Source organism: Miscanthus floridulus, chromosome 1 (genome assembly GCF_019320115.1).
Source record: "Miscanthus floridulus cultivar M001 chromosome 1, ASM1932011v1, whole genome shotgun sequence".
NCBI lineage: Eukaryota > Viridiplantae > Streptophyta > Magnoliopsida > Poales > Poaceae > Miscanthus > Miscanthus floridulus.
This window is the reverse complement of record NC_089580.1, coordinates 164007545-164032918: the sequence shown is the minus strand read 5'-3', so window position 1 is coordinate 164032918 and position 25374 is coordinate 164007545. Positions and strand designations below refer to the sequence as shown.

General features: G+C 46.6%; 1 protein-coding gene across 1 annotated transcript; it reads left to right on the top strand.

Moving 5' to 3' along the window:
- The first annotated feature begins 11423 nt into the window (after window positions 1-11423).
- Window positions 11424-12597, top strand: LOC136500458 (uncharacterized). Its single transcript, XM_066495810.1, has 2 exons — window positions 11424-11902; window positions 12352-12597. Coding segments are annotated over exons 1-2 (354 nt in total). The 5' UTR covers window positions 11424-11549; the 3' UTR covers window positions 12353-12597.
- The last annotated feature ends 12777 nt before the right edge of the window (window positions 12598-25374 follow it).

Here is a 25374-nt window from a genome sequence, read left to right as displayed (position 1 = left end):
AGAAAGCAACGAGAGACGTCATACATGTACGAGATGTGTCGAGTCTTATTGACATATCAGAGGTGCAACAGTGTGTCTGTAACGGGTGCAAAGTCGTTTACCTCAAGAAATGGTTTGGTAGTAAAGGCTCGGTGTTTAGGCCCAAGCCTCGGTACCACTAGATGTTTGCATGTGTTGGTTGCAGACAGAGACTGAAGAGCGCATACAAGTTTTGCTCCATTGAGTGCAAACACGTAGGTTCCTGTTTCCTCGCTTTTAATAAATAGTCGTGGCCCTAAGCCTGCTGATCATTTCTTTGAGGCATTGTTGTGTAGGAAGGGGCTGCAACTCACATGGCACAGGACGTTGGGCTGCCCAAGCACCCATTCAAGGTGGAGGATGCCGCTGAATCTAGCCGCTCAGTGCTTCCAAGAACATCACGCAAGGGCCACTCGATATGCGCGCCATTTTTTTGACGCATACGCAATGGAGGAGCGTACAGCTGGGAGCCAGTATGGAGAGCATAGGTCTATAATTAGATATGTTGTTACATGTCTATCGACGTTTGTAATATATGGCTACAGCAAATTAGATCTTGTTTTAGTTATAAACCGGGCTACTACATCGCACGGTCCACCTGTGCGCATGCACCGCTGGTATGGTATCCATCTCTCACTTTTCAGCACGCAAATAATGCGTGGGTAGGAACTAATTGCGGTTCTAAGAATGGAAGCAAGGGCTCGCATAATAGGTGTTTACATGTGTTGGTAGCACTATGTTTTTCGGCCATGCGTGGGCAACATCTAAGACTTTCTAGATACGGCGACATCGCCATCGGCCGGCTTGCCCGGTAGGGTAGGGCCCAACCTACCAGAGGTGCAAGCGCACGGCTTCTGCCTAGAGGTGGCCGCCAGCAGGTGGCAGGGGGCAGCGGCACGGTCGGGCCAGGGCCAGGGCTGGCAGATAGGCAACTGGCTTGGGCGCTGAACTGGGGCCGACTGGCGCTTGGGCACAGGAACCCAGCAGCCGGGTACGCAGGCAGGCAAGGCTGGGCAAGCAGTGGATGAGTAGAGGAGGGTGTCAAACCTAATCAACTTCCCTAGTTGAGACCATGATGTCATGGAACATCACCTATGGAAGCCCTAATCAACCACGATCATACGATCGAACTCTGGTTTGGCTGAAGCTTTGCAAGTAGAGTCATTCTTCTTCTAAACAAGCCATCCTAGCCATCGACTAGACCAAGCCTCTTTCTCATGATGAGTGAGTCATCACCCACAGACATTGGTGGCCTAAATAGGTAATGAGGACTAGAAATGAGGATGGGTTGAGGCTAGGGCGCTGCATAAGGGCACCTGCACATACAAATCGACAAGTGATGAGTGCATGCAAAGAAAGCATGGCCCCAGCAGCATGCATGTACGCGTACTCGGATGTGTGCCAACCAGCATGCTAATTAAACACCGCCCATGCATGCGATAATCCATCGCCTCTTTCTATGTGCCACCGTCCATTTGCATGCCGGGTACCATCAGAGGCACCGTACTTCATTTAATGTGGCCACTTACTAATGGCATAGCATTTTTTGCGTAAAGGACACATGGAAGCATAGTGATGTAAATGGTCGTACTTGCAAAACTTTTTACATGCAAAGTACACCTATAGGGAAGCAAAAAAGCAAGGCCCCAACATGCACGCAAAGTACGCAAACAGATAGCTCATACATACATGCAAAGCAAGGCCCCAGCAGCATATAGTCACACGTACTCGCATGTGTGCTGACCACCATGGCATGCATGCCAAGACTCCACCGCCATTTACATGCCGCGTACAATCACCTTTCAGGGTATTCCATGGCTGCAAACAGCAAAGTAATATATAATACTACGAAATTGTTTCTATGTGTGTGTACGCATGCAGGTACGAGGAGGCGTTGAATCCCCTAGTTTTCGTGCTGAACAGCATCCAAGCCAACGAGGTGGCAGTCCAATCACGAAAGGTACTACGTACCACTCTATACTGGAATTTGATTGGCCAACTTGAACCTAGTGTTACTAAGAACTCAAGTAATAATCTCTACGGAACTTGTTTGTTTCTTAGGGAATGGAAAAAATGGCAAGGTGGAAGAGGATGGGAAACTCAACCAGCCTGAATTCTGCAGGAGAGACACAGACCCGTGTGCAATATAGTTGGTAATATTGATCGTCATTATGCTTTGGATCATGTATTGGAAAATAGTAGTATATTGTTGGTCCCATTGAATAAATAGAGAGCCCTTTCTGGCATTCTATGTAGGGCCACTCTTAGTGGTAACTGTATTCTCAATTAATAGGGTGTCAACTAAGCAAGCTTGGTGACATGGCAAATAACTAAACAACAGAGATGAAATGAGAGTTTCATATAGGTGAGATGAAACTTTTACAAGTTTGAATGTGTCATAGAACTAAATGCAAATATGAAACACAAAAGAAATGAAACCATAAACTGTGGGAGGTATTTCAACCACTAATCAAATGCATTGAGAATGGCACACTAATCATTGTGACTCGGGTATGGAGTAAAGCTGTGCGCAAGTGCTAAAACTGATAGTCCATGTATCAAATGCATTGAGAATGGCCTAACCACTGCTGCTCGCACTTTGCTGTGGGTGATGTGCTTGGTATAGGTGGTTCATATGTCTAATATGTTTTTGCATCATGTTGGTACAAAAGGTTGGTCTATTTGGTACATTAAACGTGTAGATATGGGAAGTAAAGATAACATGTTTTTTTATTACAATGTTGTAAACGACCATAGAGGCCGGTTGTCATTACATGGTGCCTATTGTAGGCCAGCAAATCAATGGCATGTTAGTGGAAAGAAGTATTTAATAGAGTTGGGCTCAAGCAACCAAAACACTTAGATTCAAAGCACAACATTGGCTGGGATTACATTATAGGTGGAAAGAGCAGAAACTACAATATAAGTATGCCTCATAACATGAGGGTTTACAGAAGAGTGAATTACGATCCACTCCCCTTAAGCGAAACTACAACACATTTCGTAGAGATGGGATCACAGAAAAGTTTACATGGCGTCGAACACTAAATTACACCGGGATTTAAAGTTACATGGTCAGGAGCAACCTAGTACAACAAGGCTTACTCTAGAAGTTGGGATAGATGAGGGCAATGGAGAAACAACAAGATAATGATTATCCAAAACATGGCGTATGACCAACAGATCCAAAAACAGGAGACTGAGAAGTGAAACATCGTGAACCCTAAGACCAAACTAACCAACGGTAGACTTGAACTTCTTTGAAAACCAAATCCCTTCTTATCAGATTACACCATCACCTTTGTTAGAGGAACCTAGTTCCACAATGACGACTGGCTCTCGTAGCTCTGGTTCGGATTTGAGAAGGATGAGGATGGAGGAGAAGAGCAAGGCCGAAGGGCATCTTATAGTGGCGAACGGATATGGGGCGCAGTGCACTTGAAGTGGAGACGGCATGGATGAGATACACTGCTGGTTAGCGCTGTGGGAATACAACCGACCATGGCGTGCTACCTGCGCAAGCGAGCGGAGGGGGAATAAAGGAGAGGAGAGAGGGTTCGCTCGACAAGGAAGGCATGTAGACGGCCGTGTCCCCAAAAGAAGAAAGAAGGGAGGGGGCCGGTATGGGGACGAGGGCGACTATCAAAAGTGCACGAGAGGTGGAGAAAAGTAGAGCCACAAAATGCGTGAGGACGGCGAGCGCAGCACGATGTTGTGGCCATGTGATGATAGGGTGCTAATGGGCCCGACACGGACGACGTGCGTGGGGCACGCGGTGATAGCGACCTGACGTGCGTAAGTTGGTCAAGTTGCTTGGTTAGATGCTTATGGGGCCGCTACCAAACAGAGGACCCCTGTGGAACAGCTACCACATGGCGAGGCTGAGGTGGTTAACCAGGCACCTTTGCCAACCTACTTCATGGTATCACTATCACAACAGAATATTCTCCTTCGAAAAAATATCCTTGTGGTCTAACAGGAGAGAGAAGAGCAACAAGGAAAAGTTAGTATTCGAGTAGTCTGGAGTGATTGAAATACTTAAATTGATGTCGTGCCCCAATCCCAATGTCTAGTTTGACCACGGAGGCTATGCCAAAAAAATTGCCAAAATGCCAACGCTCGCCTCGTCGACATTGTATGTTAGGTGACAAAATTCTTAAATAAATGACAACGACGAAGAGATTAGGTGGCATTTTAACGTACAATGTCGAGACCAGGACCCACCTGCATTCAGCTCTCGTTTGGCTATGCCGCGCTCGCCTTGTTCACTCGCATAGTTCGTTTTCTCTCCCTCTCCCGCACTTTGTCGGCTATCGACTCTCGCCCTCACCCCCATACCAGACCCATCCCTTTTGTTCTTTTTGGTCATGGCCGCTCGCACAGGTCCTCGTCGAGCGAAGCCCTCTCCCCTCCTTTGTCCTCCATCCACCCAAGCTCATGCAAGGAACGCACCATGGCTGACGCTCTCCCTACCTCGTGACCCACCAGTGTTTCCCGTCCACGCTGCCTGCACTTCCCAGTTGCTTGGGTGCGCCCGAGCTAGCTACATTTACTCCAAACCCACTGCCTCTTATGCATCGCCACCCACCGCACGCCGCACCATGGCCCCACAACACCGCTCGTGATGCAACCTCCATTGGGCCACCCATCTTGTAGCTGCTCGGCGCCATTCCCTTCCCACTACAAGATTTTGGTAATCTGGTGCCTAGTGGTACTGGTACAGATACTGATTAGCTATCTGGCTCTGATAGGTCTCCTCCTCTTCTTCCTCCTTCCTGCTCGTGTTCTTCACCTGGCTTGGTGCGAGCGAGGAGTGGAAGTGGAAGAGGAGGGGCGGGTCAGCAAGGTGCTGCTGTGTGCCGGGAGGCCTCTTTTGTATGAACCGGCGTATAGAGTAGGTAACGGCATTTTTGGCAAGCAGTGACGAGGGCGCGATTAGTACGCGAAAGCGGGAAGGATGAGGGTGTGATTAGATAAATGGATGCTCACTTTCGTTCAGTTTTTCTTTTCTAGGCTGTACTTTGAGGCGCTCTACTTTTTAGAGCTTTTACGACATGTATTTTTAGGGTTCTTTGTGTTCCCTTTTTTTATTCCCTTTTCAGCCTCTTGACCCAGCCACCCAGGTTAAGTGCTTACCTTACCCGTAGTAAGAAAGAGCGACTAATCTCAGTCGCAGCATTGAAGTTTGGAAAAGGAACAGCGTCATATATAGTCATATATTCATTCAGCGGTGCCGGTACGTAGTTCACACATACGAACGCTTTTCGGCCAAAAAAGGAAATGAATTTATTTATTAATATATCTAAACCGTGTCAACCAAACCGCCATGGGAAACCAGCCAGGGATTGGCTGAACAAATTTGAGAATTTTATGTTAGAAAATCCACATTTCATCTCAATCACTCAACCCTGGTTTTGGAGAACCATTTAAGGCGGCGGGTGAGCTAGTTTACACATGGACGGTACTCCAAGGCCATGGGTCGGAGCATGAATTTTGCTACTCAAAACGATGAAAGTGTGTACACATGATTAGCTACCTGAAATCTACAGGGTTGAAGATTTATTTTAAGGCTTATAGGGAATATTCGGTTCAGCCTAACATTGTCATATCATGGTTCCAGTTTTGGTCTAGTTTTGTGATCGGTCATAAATGCAACTTCGATTTCATTTACACATTTATCCATGGCAGCCACTAAGATTATGTGAGACAATGGCTTGGCTCTGTGTAGCATTGAGAAATATTTGTGGACAATATTAATTTGGATATTTTCCTTTTTTTGCCAACGAAAGGTTATTATATTACAACTCGGCACAGTACATATTAATTTGGATATTTTCCTTTTTTGCCAACGAAAGGTTATTATATTACAACTCGGCACAGTACATCCCAGATTGCACTTGAAAAAAATTAAAATAAAAAATACATAAGATTCTATCCAGATTCTTCTATCCTCTTCTTTTCCAATGGCTTCATTGGGCCACCCATCACGGCGTACAGAGAAGGGAATGGCGCACAGCTCATGATAAGAACCTGAAAAAGAAAAGAATTGCTAAGGACATAGATAGCTTTACACCATATTCCGTGAAGAAGATAAGATTGAAAACCAAGCAACCAAATGAAACTAACCTCCACAATAAATAATAAGAGATGCTAGTAATCATGTTATGGGGCATTTACATGCGCCCAAATCCTAGAATAAACAGCAACGATGAGTACTTTTTTGGCACATCAGATACGGGAAGGCTAAGTAGGTGCTCTTTCTAAAACTTTATAAAATGTCATAAAAATGGACGTGCCCGTATCCCAGACCAAGGAGAGAGAGAGATTATTGATGAAACGATGGCCTTTTATGGGGATTGAGAATATAGGATGTGCGATGAATGCCCCCATAAATTGCGGGCAGCCTACAGCTTCACCAACAAAATAAGTCCATTTGCAAATTTCAAACGCAATATCCTCAACTATTCAGTTCTCAAGCTACTTGAATCATAGGGATTAAGTACGGCAAGCACATTACTTCACTAATGGCTATGAGCTCTAGTTATTGTCCCAATACATTTGATCCATTCAAGCGGTGCTAGCATGCTAAAATTGTTGTTGTAGTACATTGGGCTATTATGTACCCAAGCAAGCCTGAACTTTCTTGTGGCAGTAGCATTCTTGCAACCCCAAGCATTTTTCAACCGTCCCTAAATTACCTTCAACTAAACAGTTTGTATTTTATCAATAAGTATTTAAAAATATCAAGAGCTAATAGTGTTCTGTTCTGAGAAACGAAAGTATAAAGAGGAAAATAAAATGGAAAACGGGGCACCTCCTATAGCCATACATGGATCCCCAGTATGTAACAAGATACGTACCACAAGTTTTGTCATGACGATGACACCAAAGGGGCAGAAAGATCAACCCTTATTGCTTTTGAAAAAAAATGCACCCCAAAAATATTTGCACACCTCTGCTGCTAAATATTTCTGTTGGACATTTCCAAACCGTAATAAAGGCAGCAGCTTTAACCAAAATGCTACTTACCACCCTCTTCACAATAGACTTCAGAGAAACAAACATCAACAGCCTTCCGCATATGATCCTGGGAATGAAGGCATAAAAACAATAAAGTAAGTGGATCAAGCTTCCCCGTAGCAGAGCTCGCAACTCACACACCTCTTCAATCATCTCCTGCTGTATCTCTGCCTAGAACAGAAGCTCCGCCATGACGCACCCAAGCGCCCTCATGTCCACGGCTGGGCCTTCAGGAAGGGGGAAACTAAAAACCTAGAACATGCAGGCTGTATTGTGTTTTGGCACATTTGAATCTCTCAGAAGCATTGGTACAATTGAATTTCAGATACCTCCCAAGCCTATCTAGCTTATGCCCAAATCTTTTATATAGCCAAGGGCATTTCCACCCTCCAACTGGTGGCCTTCCTCTTCCAATGTCCTTCTACTCTGGCACCCCATTGCCCTTGCATTTGGCCTATCATATATCAATCGTCTTATATACTTGTTAGTAATCAAACATTCGACTGTATCTTGCACCACACACATGCAAGCATATCTCAAACTTAATTAAGGAAGTACGTGTGCTGTCTACAGCAAACGTGCAAGCATAGATCATAAAAAGCTGACAATGCCATTGGGACTCCATTTAGTGAACATCATTGACACGTTTATGTTTCTACTTCATGTTGTACTTCTGAGTGAGGATTGCCTAACTTCTTTTTTGATGAAAAGAGGAGGGGGTGATCCCTACTAATTAGTTTTGAAAAAATAATATGACATAGGTCTAAACATTCAGTCACCTAAACTCATGAAGTTGGCCAGTCATTCCAGATTGGTCCAAGTTCATGGCTCAATTTTATGAATTTATTAGAAACACAAAATCATGAAGCAACGATACAGTTTTATGGAAGAACACGAGGGAAAAGGTTTTGCGTCAGACCTTTAAATCCTGCCACGATGCATAAGAAGGCAATCCAGTGACAAGAAATGCTGCCATGATTCAAGCTAAAGGCTGCAGACAGACAAGAGAAGAGCAATCACTGGTGTTCAACATGAATAGAAACCATACGACGATACTCTGAGTGTCTCGACAAACCACGACGCGCTCCACCACCATCACCAAAGCCACTAGAATGATCATACCAGGAAGTATTACCTCTACTACCATAAGCAGCCTCCACCAGAGCACAGAAGTAGGCATTGGATCAACAGATCGAAGAGAAAGAGAGCAACCATGTAGCTTATCAGAGCACTGATTAGCTTACTCTTACACGGTGTCCATCAAAGTTGTATCCATCCTGCCCAACAATTGCATCCTTAGCATCACGAGGGTCTTCAAACTACAAGATTAGCAAAGCACCCTAAATTTGTTGTTCGTGACCAAAGTCATCAACTAGAACACGATAATCTTTTGAGGGGAAAAGATGACCATGTTATTCAACACATATTTTATTTAGGCAGATTGTCAAATCATAACTGCTATGCATAGAAATTTATGTATGCAAGGACAGAAACAATTTGTCTCTAAATGGATGCATCAATATTGCATAGAAAACCATGCTTCCTTGCATTGCTAGCTCTTCATTTGCCGCAACCCCATGTTCCTACAATGCTGTGACCAAATCGAATCAAAACATGGCATAGCAACTATGGCTTAAGAAGTATCAACAGGGTTCTTGAAAACTGAGATGCAAAGCTCTGCTAAGAAAGACTGGCAACAAATAAAAAGAAGTTGAAAGCCCAAGCATGCTGCACGCCAATGCTATCCCTGCGTCTGTGCTGCGCATTTGGTACAGCTGGGCCAAAAGAAGGAAGGCAATATAAGCAAATTGGTCCATCCAACAATAGCAGGGCATATCATCGAGCACCTAAAAGGCAGTAGCTACTCACCAAATCATAGATGCAGCTACTAGATCGAAGAGCCACCAGATCAGGAGCAGGTCGTCGTGGCCCTTAGAGTGGTCCCTAGAGTAGGATGAGGAGCCATCGTTGGGGCCAGTGAGGTGGGGCTAGTCCCAGTCGCAAGTAGAGAAGAGCCTGACAAGTGGCCCTAGCGCCTGCTCGTCCTCCGCACGGCGAGTAGGCTGATGACGTAGTTGAAATCATCGGAGATGATGCTGTCAGTGAGGTGACGAACGCAATAGCTGGCGAGGCCCGGGTGGGAGATCGACAGCGCGAGTAGGAAGAGCGGACACGGACGACGGCTGCTAACAGCTGGGAACGACCTTCGGCTCCACAGCGTCGGGCAGGCTGTGGTGCTCCTAACCACCGCCGGTAGTGCTAGGCCGCTGCGCTCCCTACTGGCTTGACCGTGGCCAGGGCGCCGCGCTCCCTACCAGGCCGACCATGGAGGCATGGACAGAGGTACCTGCTCGAGATCGATATGGATTCTGCGATCTGCGTTGAGCGGTGCCTGGATCCAATAAAAGAGGATACTGGGGGAGCTAGAAGATGGAACTGAACCTGAGGAACACCCGATCGACTCCATGGCCAGGCTGCTGTCGTCCGCCACATCCCACCACCATACACCGGCATCTCCATCCCGTTGTTCGTTGTAGCCCGCTAGTCACTCGACGGGAGCAAGGACGCCATGGGTCGGAGGAGCGAGTCCACGCCGCTGCAAGGGGCCACCGTGGCTGCGGGTCGGGCCGCACCGCAGCCAGAGACCACCTCTGCCAGGGAGCTGAGCGCGCGTGGGGGAAGGGGCCGACGCCGCCGGTCGGGGAAGGGGCGGATTAGCGCCACCGCCGATCGGGGAAGGAGAGGGGCCACGCCATCGTGGGTCAGGGAAGAGGCGAGGCCGCGCGTCGTCGGTCGGGGAGGAGCGGGGCTGCGCCGCCGTGGGTTGGGGAAGGGTTGGGGACGGGCCGCGCGCTGCCAGGGCAGTTGGTGATGGTGGTGGGAGCCCGCCGCAGCAGCCATCGGAGGGGGAGGGACGCGGACGCGAGACGAGCCGGCACCGACGTCGAAGCTGCTGTCCCATGACGCCTCCTCGCCAGTGGGGGAGCGGTGTAGGCAGCACCGCAGCAGGCCGCCACCGGTGCCTCCTCGTCGGATGACATCTAAGACTGAAAAAGGAGAGAGAAACGTGAGCATTCAATTGATATTTTTTTACGGGCAACCAGCTATTCGTGAAGCAAGCAAGTGTCAGCAGCTTCTGCATGCATGCAAGCAAGGCCCCAGCGGCATGCGAGGATACGTGCCGACCACCATGCACCGACCATGCATGTTGAGAATCCATTGCCCTCTGCTACGCGTCACCGTCGATTTGCGTGTCGCGTACAATCAGCAGGCGCCGTACTTCATTTAATGAGTACAGTTGCAGTTGATGCATCTATCTCATCTGAGCCGTAGAATTTCGATCTAACGCACCAAATAAAAAGAACTTATGTGGACACCCTAGAAGACCGCCGATTTGGCGTGCCTTCATATCTTTAATAATAGCTTGTGCTAGGCATAAAAAATCTATCGAATGTATCTTTTCTCATTGTTTTTTTTATTTCTGTATGGGATCCTCTATCGCCACTATCTTTCGTCTAGCTCTAATAGCATCGTCCTGTTCGCTTGAACTTATCAGCTAGAATCTACAGTATTTTTCTCTCATAATAAAACAGCTTCAGCTAGCTTTAATACCAGCCGAACAGGCCCAAATCACCGCCACGGTAATCCGATAGAGACTGTTGAGGACATCACATGTTCTCCTCATCTTTTGTCTTTAGATCCCCGGTCTTTACCCCATCCAACCATCTTCCTCTGCAACCTAACGGGTGACGCCACCGCCGCCTCCTCCCGATGTCGTCTTATGTCGGCCACCGCCGAAAGACCGACCTTCTCTTCTAGTAATCGCTCTAAGCCTAATAGACTCGTGTAGGCCTTCGGATTTGGAATCCTAACGCCTGTATTCTATTTTTGAATTGGTAGAAAAATCGAGTAAGAAAACCTTAAATCACTCAAATGAAATCACTTAAGTGAAGTTTAATATTAGGGGCTGTTTGGTTCGTGCAGAAACTCCTAAAATTTCTGTCCCATCGAATGTTTGACACATACATGGAGTATTAAATATAGACTAATTACGAAACTAATTGCATAACTTATGACTAATTTACGAGACGAATCTTTTAAGCCTAATTAGTCCATGATTTGACAACATTATGCTACAGTAAACATGTGCTAATGACAGATTAATTAGACTTAAAAATTTCGTCTCAAAAAATAGCCTTCATCTATGTAATTAGTTTTATAATTAATCTATATTTAATATTCTTCGTTAGTATCTAAACATTCAATGTGACATGAATTTTACAAACGACTAAATACACCCCCCTTACTCTAAAGAAAACGGCAGCCTATCAAAGCGTAAGCATAAAAACGAAACTGGCTCGCAAGTTGCCAGCGCTACATCAACAGCACCGAAGCAGAAAAATAAAAACAAAACGGAAAAGGCAGCGGCGTTTCTCTCTCTCTCTCCACAAACGCCACGCCGCGAGACTCCCACGCAGTCCGCCCCCGCGTCGTCTCGCTCTAGCCTCGCGATGGCCGCCGCTGACTACGACCGCGCGTACCGCCCCTACGCGCCCCCCGCCCCCGCCCCCGCCGGTGAGTACGACCGCCCCTACCGCAACGAGGTCGTGCCCTACGGCGACCGGCGCCTCGACATCGTCGTCAAGCCGCCCGCCAGGTCGCCGCCGCCGCCGCTGCCGGTATCCACAAGGAGCGGCGGCGGCGGAGGGGCGGGGTCGGTGTGGTGCTTCAGCGACCCGGAGATGAAGAGGCGGCGGCGGGTGGCGAGCTACAAGGCCTACTCGGTGGAGGGCAAGGTCAAGGCATCGTTCCGCAGGGGGTTCCGCTGGATCAAGGCCAAGTGCTCCGAGCTCATCCATGGCTGGTACGGATCACGCCTTCTTCTTCTTCCCCCCTCCCCCTTTTATCGGGTCCTCCGTTCTTCTTCTCAATATTCTCGGACATCTAACGGCGACGGCCGGCTGCTTTGGTTCCCGAGCATGGGTCCTGACGTCCTGTCCTTCCCCTGGGTAATGGGTTCTGCCCAGCAAGTTCAGAAGCTTTTAATATTCATTTTACTGTTTGTATGGACTATTGGTACGATTGATTGCCATTGTCCTTGTGCCTCTCATCATACATCGTTCATCGTTGCTTCCTGAAATGGTTAGGGAAGTCACAGGTACATGGGACAGATCTCTAGCAAATTACAAGCTCATCAGCACAAGTTGTCATCCTTTTGGCTCACCTCTTAAGCAGCAAGATAGCGCTAGCTCGTTTTTCTGATGAAGTGACGCGCTATTCGCCTCTAATTTCCATTTTCCCCTACTTTTCCAGAACCTGGGATCTTGGGATGGTGGAAGGTGCAGCTACAATGCGCGATGGATGGTTGTCGGGTGTATTTCGCTAATTCGCTCCCAAAATGTGGAAGAGAAATTGTTCTGAGATTGTGTAGAGAACTTGTTGCCCCTGGTTATAGGAAAAGAACTAGTGGCTCTGCTGAGATTGCTTGTCGCTGCCTGCTAATTACCCCTAATTTTGTTCAAAAATATTTCAAGAAGAATTGAATGTCGGAAAAGAAAATTTCTTTGCGTGATAATACTTTTCTAATAGTTCTCCTCGTGTGCTCATATGCAATTTGGTCGCTGGTCAGGAAAATATACAGACCATCATGCTACTCCATTCGCTTGGCTTATTTTTAGCCAACGAATAGTATTTTTCTCTTACAACAAATCAGCCAACAGTACTTATGAGCCCAGCGAACATGCTGCTTTCCAATTGCGTAGCCGGTCTTTCATGCATTTATTTCGATGAGGAAAGGTCTATTATTTCAGCGCTCTATGATATGGACATGATCACCTGAATCATGGGAGGGTGAGAAACATTTTGCACCTCAGCGTGGCTTCCTTTTCCATGTTCTGAATCGAGAAAGACCCTCTGGGTGGGGGTGATCTTAGCACACAAGTGGCCATATTTACCGATTCTTCGATATACTGTACTTCTTGTGCCAGTGTCTCTGAACTCCCAAAGGTGACCTGGTCATATTACCTGCGTGCGTTTCACCATCTTGTTTGAAGTTTTTAAACTGGTCCAGCTAAATTTAATCCATGTGTTGTAGCATAGTCCAGTGTACCTGCCGAGAGAACCGTGTGAGACGACCCTGCCGCAACCACATGGTTACCAAGCAGGTGTTGCGGCCGCTCGGGGTCGGTGCATGATGAGCCGGCGCGAATTCGGGGTCTGGGCGGGGGCCTTAAACCCGCGTCTGCGCACGTCGGGGATGAGCTGTCCGCCGGCGCCGGGACCTGGAGCCGACTTTCTCTCGTGCGGTCGTCGGTCGTGCCGTGATGCTGCCTGCTGGAAACCAGGCCAGAAGATATACGACCGTGTATACCGCATGTGGTGCAGCAGTATATACATACCATTCTCATCGTTGGTCTTCTTCAGCTTCAGACAGAAGAATGGTCCTAGTTTTTGCGGAACAAGGAAAATAATTTTACTTTGCTTGTAGCTTGAATAGATAGGTAGTATATCTTTTCTGGAACAGGAGAGTGTTTTGCCTTTGCCGGATGAAGCGCACGAACTGTTAGCGGTTTATGGAGATCGGTAGATCTAGTCTAGATCATATGATTCTGTCACGCCTGTTCAAAGCTAACACGCCATGTATTGCGCAATGCACAGGGCCTGATACGTAATCGTTGCGCCTCTACTGCACATTGCCAACCAACCGCTGCTTCTTGTTCCGCCTGGGCTATACGGCCATCTTTCGAGCAAGCCCAATCGATTTTGGGAACCCCGGACCGCGAGGGCTGCTGGGCTGCAAAAATGGCACGATGGTGCACGTGTTTTTGTCACTATCCGATACTCTCTCTCTGTTATTATTTAAACATCGTATTAGGTTTGTCCTAAGTTAAATATAACCTTTATTTTTAAAAAAAATAGATCCATAACATAAAATTTATATTTTAAATTTACCACAAAAAGTACTTTCATAATATATAATTCATATGTTGTAAACTATAAGGATTTTAAAAAATGGATGGTCAAAGATAGAAATATTTGACTTAGGACACACCTTATGTGACATACTGACATGTAGAAAAGAACAGAAAGAGAACCAGAGATGACAGCAATATGCCCAAGCTCCCATTTAGAACGCCACAAATTTTCCATTTTCAATGAAAATAAATCGTTTCCTGTGAAATTTTTGGACAATATGAAATTACTACGTTCCAAAAATAACTTAAGGTTGTGTTTGATTCGAAGACTAGAGAGGACATGACAGTCCCATACCTGTTTTTTAGAACAAGACTTCCGGTTCTGTTGTTTGGTTGCATGGACAAGATTGTCCTTGTTTTTACTCCCTCCGTCTTAAATAAAAATAATATAAATCTTATTTGTTGAGAGATCAAATAATCTCTTGAATAGGTTTATAGAAAAAATAACAAGATCAAACTTATATTGGTTGACTTCGCGAAAAACGACGGAGGGAGTAGTTTGGTCAAGCGTATGCGACATGGGCTCAATGTGTCGATGTCCTTGTCTTCTTCTCCACCCCTGAAACTCTAAAAACACCGTTACCGCGGTACTGTGCGGAGCCCCGGTGCTCCAACAGCTCTCAGTGTCTACGACCCCTATTGTCCCCGTGGGCGGCGTCGCCCCTGCAACCCCGGTGCTCCCACATGTCCCATCGTTCGAGGCGTTTCAGCCCTTGGAGCCCTCATAGAGTAATAGCTCCAAACATCACTGGAGTATGCGTAGCTGCCGCTGCCCCAGCGACCCCTGGCCCCCGCAGTTGCCGAAGCCCCTATGACCCCTCGGCGTCATCGCGGCTGCCATGCTCCACGCCAACAGGTAGGTACACTAACGAGACTTAAATTTTTATACATGATCCAATGAGTATGAAATTTTTATTAAAGTTCAAGCATACAATAATTAGCCCATGCTAAAAATTCCACCACGATTGGACCATAAATACTGCAGCTATGGATTAATTATAGAAAAGCATAGATTTAAAACTACATCAAAAATTTGTACTTAAGCATACCATATTATATGTTCTCTATGTAGATCTACACATGTAGAGTCCAACAAAATTAAATTTTCTATTTTATGATTTTTTGTGATTTACTATTATTTTTCAAAGATTAAGCCGAAATAAATAAATAAAAAGACAAAGACAAAACCGCTTTTGAAAACCGCTTATAACCGGTCAGAGGGTAAAACAAACGGTTTTAAAAGTCCAAGGAGGTGGTTTGGCCAGTTTTAGAGTTCAGAAAGAAAAAACAAGACTTTCGCAAAAGTTGAGAGAGATGATATGGACTTTTTCCAATAGGTAAAATATGTATTTTGGGCCGAGAACATTTGTTCTTAGCAGGATCTGTGCTGTCCACTGAGCCTTGTGGGCTTAGGCCGGGCAAAGGCTACATCCAGCGGAGCGGGAGCGGCGAGCACAAGTGAGGCAGTGACGGCGAAAAGCTGTCCAGCGGGATTGTGCGCGAGGTGAGCCACGCGGGACGCCGCAGCGGCGTCAAGCGGCTCGGAACGCAGAGGCGGCGGCGGCGGCGGCGTGCACGTGGGAGGCTGTGCGCGAGGCGTGGCGTCTTCCCCTCTGTTTCTCCTCCTCGCGTCTCCGTCCCTAACCCTAGCGGCCGGCCGCATCGGGAGCTGAGCGGTAGGAGGAGCGCACGCCGCACAGAGACTCTTGGAGCGCAGGTCGGCAGCAGTGTGCCTAACTGCCGCCTAAGTGCCTTTGCTTTTCAATCGGATTTGCAATTGCAATGATGCGTGTACTGTAGATTGCAGAAGTTTTGGTACAATCAGTAGTTCAGTGCTCGTATGATTGGGAATGGAAATGTATTGATTAGTTTTATCGTGTACTTAATTGGGACGTTTAGTAGTATCAAGAGGCGTCAAGCATGTACTAGCAAAAATGCTTGAGCATAACCCGCAAAATTTAGCCTATCTGTGGGTTCGTGGACAACCCGCCCTGCATACCTATTCCTCACCATGAAACTTGAAATCAAGTCATCAATAGATGCGAAAATCCCATAGTCTCTCGTGTAATAGTTAGCAATCCTGTTGATTCAGTTCTGGGGCACTGTTTCTTATGTAGCATCCAGCAACCCTGAAGGAACTTTTCCATCACTAGTTCTTGTCCTACTCCCTCCTCTCTACTCCTACTCCCTCCTCTCTACTGGCACTGGCATTGCTGTCAGGAGACCTATCTGGATTTGGGGTTGTATTTTGGTGGGAAACCCTATTTTCAATGGATTCGTTATTTTTTTCCTGCAAGAGTCACTCTGAACAGTAATATATTAAAGTCCAAATATCTCATTCTCTCCATCAGTTGGTTGAGGATTTATTTGCTGCGTAGTGGAGTACTAATTCAAACTGTCCATACATTACTTTTTCGATGGATTCTGCATATGACAAGTTGCAGGAGTACAACGGCCCTCATCTATATATTGTTGCATTCCAGGTAACAGTATGAAGGTCAAGATTCTTCAGTGGCATGCAGTGGCTTCTTGGACGTGGGATGCACAGGATGAGACATGTGGCATATGCAGGATGGCTTTTGATGGCTGCTGTCCTGACTGTAAGTTCCCTGGTGACGATTGCCCGCTCATTTGGGGTGCCTGCAACCATGCTTATCATCTTCACTGCATACTGAAGTGGGTCAATTCTCAAACATCCACACCCCTTTGCCCCATGTGCCGTAGAGAGTGGCAGTTTAAGGGCTAAGGTACTATGGCCATCTAGAACTATATCAGCACCAAGTGACTCTCAGTTCTCCTCAGAGAAGACTGTATTGTTTTTCTGGCACTATTGTGATGCTTTATTTTAAAGTACTTCATATTGTTTTCTGCATAATATAAATCCTGATTGTCAGTGCCTGCTTAAGTGATCCTGTGTATGCTTCTGAGCTTGTGATGGAACAAATGAAATTATTGCTTTTCTTAGGGCTGACTTCCTAATCTTATCCCAAATTGGTTTGTTCTTATTGTTTACCTTCTGAAGGATTACAAAAAGTCTAGTATCAGAGCTAGGCAACTGATTGAATTCTGTTCTGGTAGGGTAGTCTAAGTACTGCATAACAATGAGGAGGAAACTGCATAGTGTATTAGCCCCGCCTGCTTTTACCTGTATTCTTTACTTCCACAACAAGAATGATCTATCGATTAGCAGGTCTCAATATAAGATCCTATACTAGTACTGAACTTTGAGGATCGTGTGCTAGGCCCTATTCTGAAAAGGGAGCATCTGAAATACAAATGTTAGAAATGGTGCCATACAGCACTAATAAAACCTTAAAACTTATGCAGTTGCATGGGACTGTTACTGCTTATAAGCATCCCACATTGCACATTATCGAGCTGTGATTTGGACAGGTTGGATGGCTAATTTAGTTACTCTTCGCCTTTCTAGATAGGCATGTACTTCCCTATGCCTCATACTTTGGTTCCTTATTAAAATTGGAGTTCTAGTCGTTACTAGTGCATTTAGACTTCTTATATAAGCCTCCTAAAATTTACTCAATTAGTACGAGATCTGGTGCACTTTATGGCTTTTTCCCTGTTCCGAGCTACCTCTTTATTTGGTTGTGAAGTTGTGCGAGTATAGCAACTCCACCGACTGGGGTTCAAATTCTGGTTGTCCAATTTGAGGCGCAATGATTGTTTTAGTGGCATAAGCTTTTGCTCCACGAGGTCATAGAGTTAGCCTTGGGCTTCGCAGTCTAGTTGTGTGGTAGAGACTAGTGAGTGTGCATGCATCTGTAACCCCAAAAATGAAAAGGGAAAAAAATCGAGGCACTTGAAGCTCATTTTCTCATTTGATATGATAAATTGAGAAGGTTATACTGGCATATGACTGATAAGTGCCTTCCTTGGGAAATCTTTTATGTTCCCTTGTGTTGTTGTTGTTGTTGTTGGGTTTTTTTTTTTTCCAAACGTTCTCCTTTTCTCTTAAGCAAGGGGGCATAAAGTTTAATTTAGGGAAAATACTATTTTAGATGTAATTTAAAGGCCGTATATTCTTCAAAAGCATGTATAGATCTTGTTTTTCATAACCCAAAACTGTTGGTGTCTCTACATAACTGAAAGGAGCATATCAAGCAAGTCTTGTATGCCGTTTATCTGGGACATCCAGTCTGGGCCTTGGCTTTTCCAAGGTCCTTCGACCTGAATCTATTTGTCGTAGTTGTACTTCACCTTATTGTGCACAGTGCACTTGTGCTGTCCCAGGTTGTTGGTGTGGGCATTGGGCAACCTTCTCCTGTCTTCGTTCAATGCTAAGCTGCCAATGCTCGTCATACCTATGCGTCACGCCCATGATTAGCATTTGGCAACTGGTAGATACTACTATATTAAGCCCCATTCGAATCCATCCAGCTCCTAAAAATTAGCTAGGGTGGGTCTAAACGGACCCATCTAATAGCAGCTAATAGATTACAAAAAGACACTTCTGCCCTCCCACCTATTTTTATCCATGTTTTCTATCAATAACAAATAGAAGAGGAAGGGCATTAAAGACAAAACCACCAGTACATCTACCTTTTAGCAAGTGGATCCAAACGACATCCAACTAATAGGTAGCTAGATAATACTGGACTACTAGTTACTAGTGGATCCAAACCAAAATACCAGATGGTGGTTGACAGCAGTGATCTTAATTTGATGTACTCGGGTTGCTGATGGCCTGTATTATTGCTCCTTTTTGCATATCTCCCGTATGCAAAGCTCCAAATTCAGTTGAACTGTCCATTTAGTTGAGCCTTAGCACAAAAGCAACCTGGGTATTCTGAATGTGACAACGAGGTGTGTTTGTGAGGAGCAGTTTGGTAGTATGTGCACGACAGCACTCTTTGACTCGACTATATGTTTTCCAGCTTGTGACTACTGTTTCTGGTTGTCAGCCTGGGGATACCATGTGGGTGTGTGGCCCCAGATATCAGAGGGGCATTAGAAATTTGTTACCACTTGGCGTTTATTGCTTGCCTGAAATTTGTGGGAAGCTTCCTTTGTTTGCTTTTTTTTTTGCATTAATTATTTGTTACGCATGTCATGTTGATAATCTTTTTTTAATGCTGTCTACAATTTTGCAATTTTATGCAATCTTGTCTCAATTTTTCAAGTGTTGCTAAGTTTATGCATCCTAGCAGAATGAACATCTTGGTGCATTTGAGTAGAGGTGGGACCTGGCCTCGTGCTGTGCTGGCCGACACGCCCCTCTCGTGCTTTATGTTGTTTCATTCAGGCCATGACAGGTCAGGTCTTTTCCTTCGCATAACCATGGCTCATGGCCCGTCGGGCCGTATTCGTGCCGTAGCCCGCAGCCATACTATACAAATTTTTTTTGGTAGCTTATCAGCTTGCCCAGTTTTATTGCATCGAGATCTGATTGTGTGTTCTAGACGATGTTGTAGATGATATGTCGGCCCTGTTTGTTTGGCTTATCAGCCGTACTTTTTCAGCAAAGGAATAGTGTTTTACTTTCACAACAAATCAGCGAACGGTACTTTTCAACCGGGCTTTTCAGCAAAGCGAACAGGGCCGGCAAGCACCAACAGATGTGCATAATTCTCCCCGCGACTTGCCTAAGCACAGCCTAAGATGTGGCCATGTGGATCCTGCCATGTAGCCCCATCGTGTCAATGATCTAGGCATGAGCCAAAATTTATGCCTTTTTATATGGTGCTGTGCCACGCTAATGCCGTGTTTTGAGCCGTGCCAAAAAGGTCATGTGTGTAGCCCTAAAACCTAAAATGGTACGGCCTAAAGGCCCTTTTTGATTGGTGCCGCTGTTGCGGCCACGCCAAAACTAAGGTGAGCAATTCATCTGTCACACTTTGCGGCACCTTTTGGCGTAAAAAATGAACTAGGGTGTGATGGTGAGGCTACGGCATGCCGCGAGTTTGGCAATGAACCAAAACTTCGGGCGACCGGATCAACTTGCCTGGGCGAGCAGCCTCAGGACAGTATGGCAACCAAACACGTCCTTGGGCATGGAAGTTGCAGCGTGGCATGGCAAGTTGGGGTAACCAACTGAACGTACCTTGTCCGGGCTCTACATTTTCGATTTAAATGCTCATTGGATATATTTCACATGCTCTGTACAGATTCAATGGAATGCTTAACTCATTTTTTTTCCACACTATCTTGTGAGGTGGAATCATTGAAATTTTACTGTAATATACAACGCTGTGTTCATTATGTTTGAGAGCGGCACCGCTGCGAGTGGCGTGTATGATTTCAGTTGTGCGGCACACGGAACTGCTGTTGTATGATTTCAACTGGTCCTGTGCCGCATTATAGGCCGTTCATGCTATGCTGTTGTCGTGGTACTCCAACGCGGATATTACGCGGTTCACGTCTTATTAATAATCTTATCTTATATATATATAAATAATTTAAGAAACCACGATGACACGTACTGGTACAGTGGTACTTCCCCCAAAATGAACAGCTAGGCAGAGCTAGCCACCAGGACGTGGTTTGGAAAAAAAAAAGAGTGCACAAAGGATGGCAACGGGCGGGTTCGGGTTGGATATCCGCTGGTTTCGAGTCTCGCGGGTCCATGTTCGGGAATGATTTCTCACCCACGTTTTTCGAGTTCGGTTTTGGGTTTGGTTTTCCACCGATGGATATCCGAAATAAATTATTTGGAATTAAAACTCATGTGTTTATAATATGTTAATAATAACTTGTTTACTTAGATTATTAAATTTATTCTAAGTTGACTCATGAAAATATTTATTATTTGTTGCTTCTTGTTTATACATGTGAATATGCGTATATATATTGTAACACCTCTGGTGTTACGAGTTTACTTAGCACCGTGATATAGGCTTAAGAGAAATTATCAACACGAGTTCCATGGATTTTAAATTTTAAACTCGCATGCAATGATAAAACAAACCTTACGTGAGTCGCTTTTGCGATTAAGAAAAACTAAACGAACATTGTAGGGAGTTCATGTTAGGTGAAAACCTACTAATGAGATCCTAATAGGAAACATGTAATAAGTTGTCTTACTTGTTTGGCTTTGGTCGACGTTTTAAAAATTTTGTTGGTCACTGTTCCGACCGCTTGGCCCCTGGGGCCCGGTATCAATGGCGATGGGATGCCCCTGCCTTGCTTGTCCCGCTAGAGCCATCGGAGGGCACTGCTCGCGTTGACCCCTCCATTTTCATGTGCATCGCGCCAAGCCCTGCCTGCCTCCGTTGTCGGATACATGGCCACCTTTCTTTCCCGGTAGCCCACGCCTGCCTCGTGCGCCTGTCTGTCTCGGTCTCAACTCTTCTCTTCTGAGCCGAGCGCCCCAGACAAGAACTTCAGTCCGCCGTCGTCGGTTTCTCCCGCGCTCCTCTTCCTTTTTCCCCGCTCGCGGTCACCGCAGCACCACGTCACCTTTTCCTTGCGCGCCTGGGCCCGTGAGGCATCGGCGTCTCTCCTCCTTCTCTCCACGGCGAAACCCGGGCGCAGGCCGCGAGCGCGGTCCCTCCGTGCTTCGCACGCCCCTCGGCCCCGCGTCTGCCTGCTGCTCTTCCTCTCCCTTCAACGCAGCCGCCATAGCGCCCGAGCCGCCGCGCGCTGGCATCCCCGCGGTCCCGCGTGGCACCAGCAGCTCCACGCGCAGCGCGCCCGTGCCAGGCACGGCCGCATCCCCGCTGCTTGTGCCAGCAGCGCCACCTCTCCCGCTTGCCCCCTTGGTCCCGCGCTGCCCCGCCGTTCAAGCTCCTCCGCGCCTTGCTCCTCCGTGCCTCTGTGGCTCACGCTTGGTCGCCATGGCCGCGGCCACCGTGCCCCGCCGCGCTGGGTCCATTGCTCTTGGCCGAGCCAGCCGAGCTCTGCCCGGTGTCCGCACCACCATCGCGCCCTGCGCCCGCCACTGCCCAGGACCGTGTCGAGCACAACTCCACAGCCACCGCGGCTCCTCCTTTGGCCGTGCTGGAGTTGCAGTCGCATCGCATCCGCGCCCCATCGTCGCCAACGCGTGCGAGCACGCCTGTCGCCGTGGGTGCTGCGAGCCGAGCTCGTCCTCCACCGCTTCCGTCACACCTATCGGTGGCCTTGTCGTGCGGACGTATGGCTCGCCCTCACCACTGGCTAAGCGCACGCCTCCACCTCCGTGCCGCGCTCCGAAGCGTCCCGCCGTGGATCTGTTCGGTCCTCGCGTCGCGCGTCCTCACTGTGGCCACGCCTCACATCGCGCGAGCACCAATGCCTCGCTGTCGCAGTACCACGCCGCCTCCACGGCCCACAGTCGTCTGTGCCGCGGTCTCCTGCCGGGTTTCGCCGCCGGCCGGTGGCTCTGCTCCGTGCGCTCTGTTCTTGGGAAGAAGATGAGGTGAGTGAGGGTATAAATCCAAGACGCAGCTTTATACGGGGTTCCTTTTTGCAAAATACATGACTCATTGAACAGTACTAGTGACCTAGGATTGATTAGAGAAAAGTGTAGGGGTCGTTTCATAAATAGGCGGCCACCACGTCATGTTGAGCCTTGTTTGCCCGGCTTGGTCGGCCTGCTGCCGCGCCCTGGGCCGCCCGCGCTGTGACTTGCGCGCTGGGCCGCTCGTGCCCCCATCATGGGTCGGCCTGGGTCTGCTGCCTCCTGGGCCGCGCGCCCTCGTTGGCTTGGCTGGGCCGCCTGGGTGGGAAGGCCGCGCGCGCCCTTGTGGGCTGACCGCTCAGCCGCCTGGGCCGCCGCGCCTTACCGCGCTGCTGGGCCGCCGCGCGCCTGCGGGCCGAGTTGGCCGCCTAGGCCTGGTCTTGTTGCGTTGTTTTAGTTTTAGTTAATTTAGTGCCTTTCAAAAATTGAGAATGAAGTGTAGAAAAATTATAAAAATGCCAAACCAGTTTTGTAGTCTCCTAAAATCATGATCTACCTGCTAGTATGATTTGTTCACATAGTGGATAATGTTCTTAGGAAGCTATATAATTAATTAGAGATAATTAATACTAATATTACGAAAAGGGGAACTTGTAGGAATTGATATGGTAAGTTGGTAATATTGTTGAATCTAAAATTTGTATAGTAGACTCCTAGCAGTAGTAGTTACTCGCCGTAATTTTTGTAGCTCCGGAATAACTAGTTGCTAATTAGATAATGATGTCTTATTTCGAATAATGATTAAATCGATAGGATAAAATAAAGAAACACCGTCGGTTTATATAACTAAATTAATCGTTGGGAAATACGCCTTATCCGACAACGGGAATATGTAGCCTATGTACAGTCGTCGTTAGAACTAACTCGTTACTCGAGAGTCGTAAAGTGTATTTATACGAGTCACGATTGCAGTTGATTAATTACATCTTTGCATTGCATCGCATGCATATCATATAGGTACGATGATGGATCAACGGATCGATCGAAGGATGGTTGGGAATCCGAAGATGATGCAATGGGCCTTCTATCCAGTTGATGATGGATGATCTGAAGATGCAGACACTAATTTTTAATATATCTTACCCAGGCAAGCCCCGGTGCATAACCCCTACTTTCTGCAGTTTAAATTATACTTGTGCATTAAGTTTCAAGGAGTTGAATGACACCACTTGCATATATATCTTTATCCTATGAGTCTTACTAGTATGACAGGATCGGGTAGATTGCTATGCTACAGAATTCCGGTAGAAGTCGAGTGATTGACTGTCACTCGCGAGAGATAGGAAATATATTATTATTGGATTACTATCACTTGGAAAATATGAAAATTGTGGAAAGAAAAATGGTGACCGGGCAGGGATATGATTTGGGTATTGGTGGGTGTAAGAAGTTGTGTCGCCGCGGAGGCGGGTCATAGCTTGGTTACACCGTTTCTCCCTGTCTGGTCGATTAAGGACCGATCGTGCATATGACTCTAGGCAGGTCACAGACTTATTATCCCGAGCACATACTTGTGTATGGGCGCTTGGAAAGCTTGTTGCTCTCTTGTCGCGGATCTGGCTCTTTCCGGACCGACTGTCAGGGTTTTATTTTGGTGGAGGAGGTCCTTGCACCGCACTGAGTCCGGGACTTAGGAGCGAGGGCTTGGAGTCCCAGTTTGGACAGGGACCTGGACACCCGGGACAGGAGAGTGATGGGTCGGTCCTGCTTGTGCCTGGGGTACAAGCGGGGCGTGTGTTTTCGGGGTATCCAGCTGGGGGCATTGATTCGCGAATCGCCGGGCTATCCGGTACGGCTTGTCTACGGTTTAGCATCGTAGTAAGAACTGAAAGATGAAAGATGGAAGATGGACAAAGGAAATCTGATTGCTTACCACTTGCTTGAAAGTAGCACAGGTGCTTACATAGAATGGTTAGTTAATGAACCAATGCGTCTATTAATAAAAATCAAATATAAGGACGCACGCTTAATAATGCTTTCTGCAAATGCAACCCACAAACCTGATAGCCTTGCATATCCTTGGAGTCTTTTCTTTTCTCCTATCGGGTAAGTCTTGCTGAGTACAATTGAGTACTCAGGGTTTTACTTCCCCCTGTTGCAGGTGACAGGTGGACGCTTGAGCTGACCTTTGTGTGTGGATTCCTCCTGGTGGGCTCAGAGAGGATTTCCTTTACGCTGCGATCGTAGTTGTTATTTATAACTCTCACCAAATGTTTTTATGAATGACAGTACTACAACTGTGTCATAATTTACGTATCAATAATTCATCATGCCATGATTAGATATCTATTTCCGCTGTAATTCTGATCACATGTCTATATTCCGCTGTATATTAAATTGTTTATAACTCTGATAACATGATTTCATTCCGCTGTTATATTAATAAATATTATACTCTGATGTTGTATTAAAAGTGATGTAAGAAATGGTTACGAATGATGTAAGCTTTATTCTCTCATTTGTGATTCTGGTGGTAAAAATGTGGATTTTCGGGTTCTCCCCTGGGGTGTGTCCGATGGAACCGAGTAATCTAGTGTTCTCCCCTGAGTGCTTAGTGTCTAATGAAAGACAAGCACTCCTGTGAGGCATTAAATTAGGCGGTTCTGCCACATATATCAAGCATATGTTTATAGAAAGTCCTTATTGCTCTTACTATGTTGCCATACAAAGCGGGTTTCGGGTATCCGCGGGTTTGGTTTTGTGGATGGATTATCACCCGAATCGGTGTTCGATGCGGTTTCGGGTTTCGGGTTCGGGTGCACAGACTCCACCCGATCCGAATCCACCCGTTACCGTCCCACATCTCATTTTTATGGCTTAATTAACCAACCTCAGGTTTAATCAAATATACAGAAACACATTAGTATTTATAATATCGAGTAAATATCATTAGATTAATCATCCAATACATTTTTATAGTGTTACTGACAAAGCCAATTTCGAAATGGATATGCTAATACTATTTCA

Bases quoted from the DNA above. Each gene is read 5' to 3' on its own strand.
- LOC136500458 (XM_066495810.1), top strand. From the start codon at position 11,550: ATGGCCGCCGCTGACTACGACCGCGCGTACCGCCCCTACGCGCCCCCC.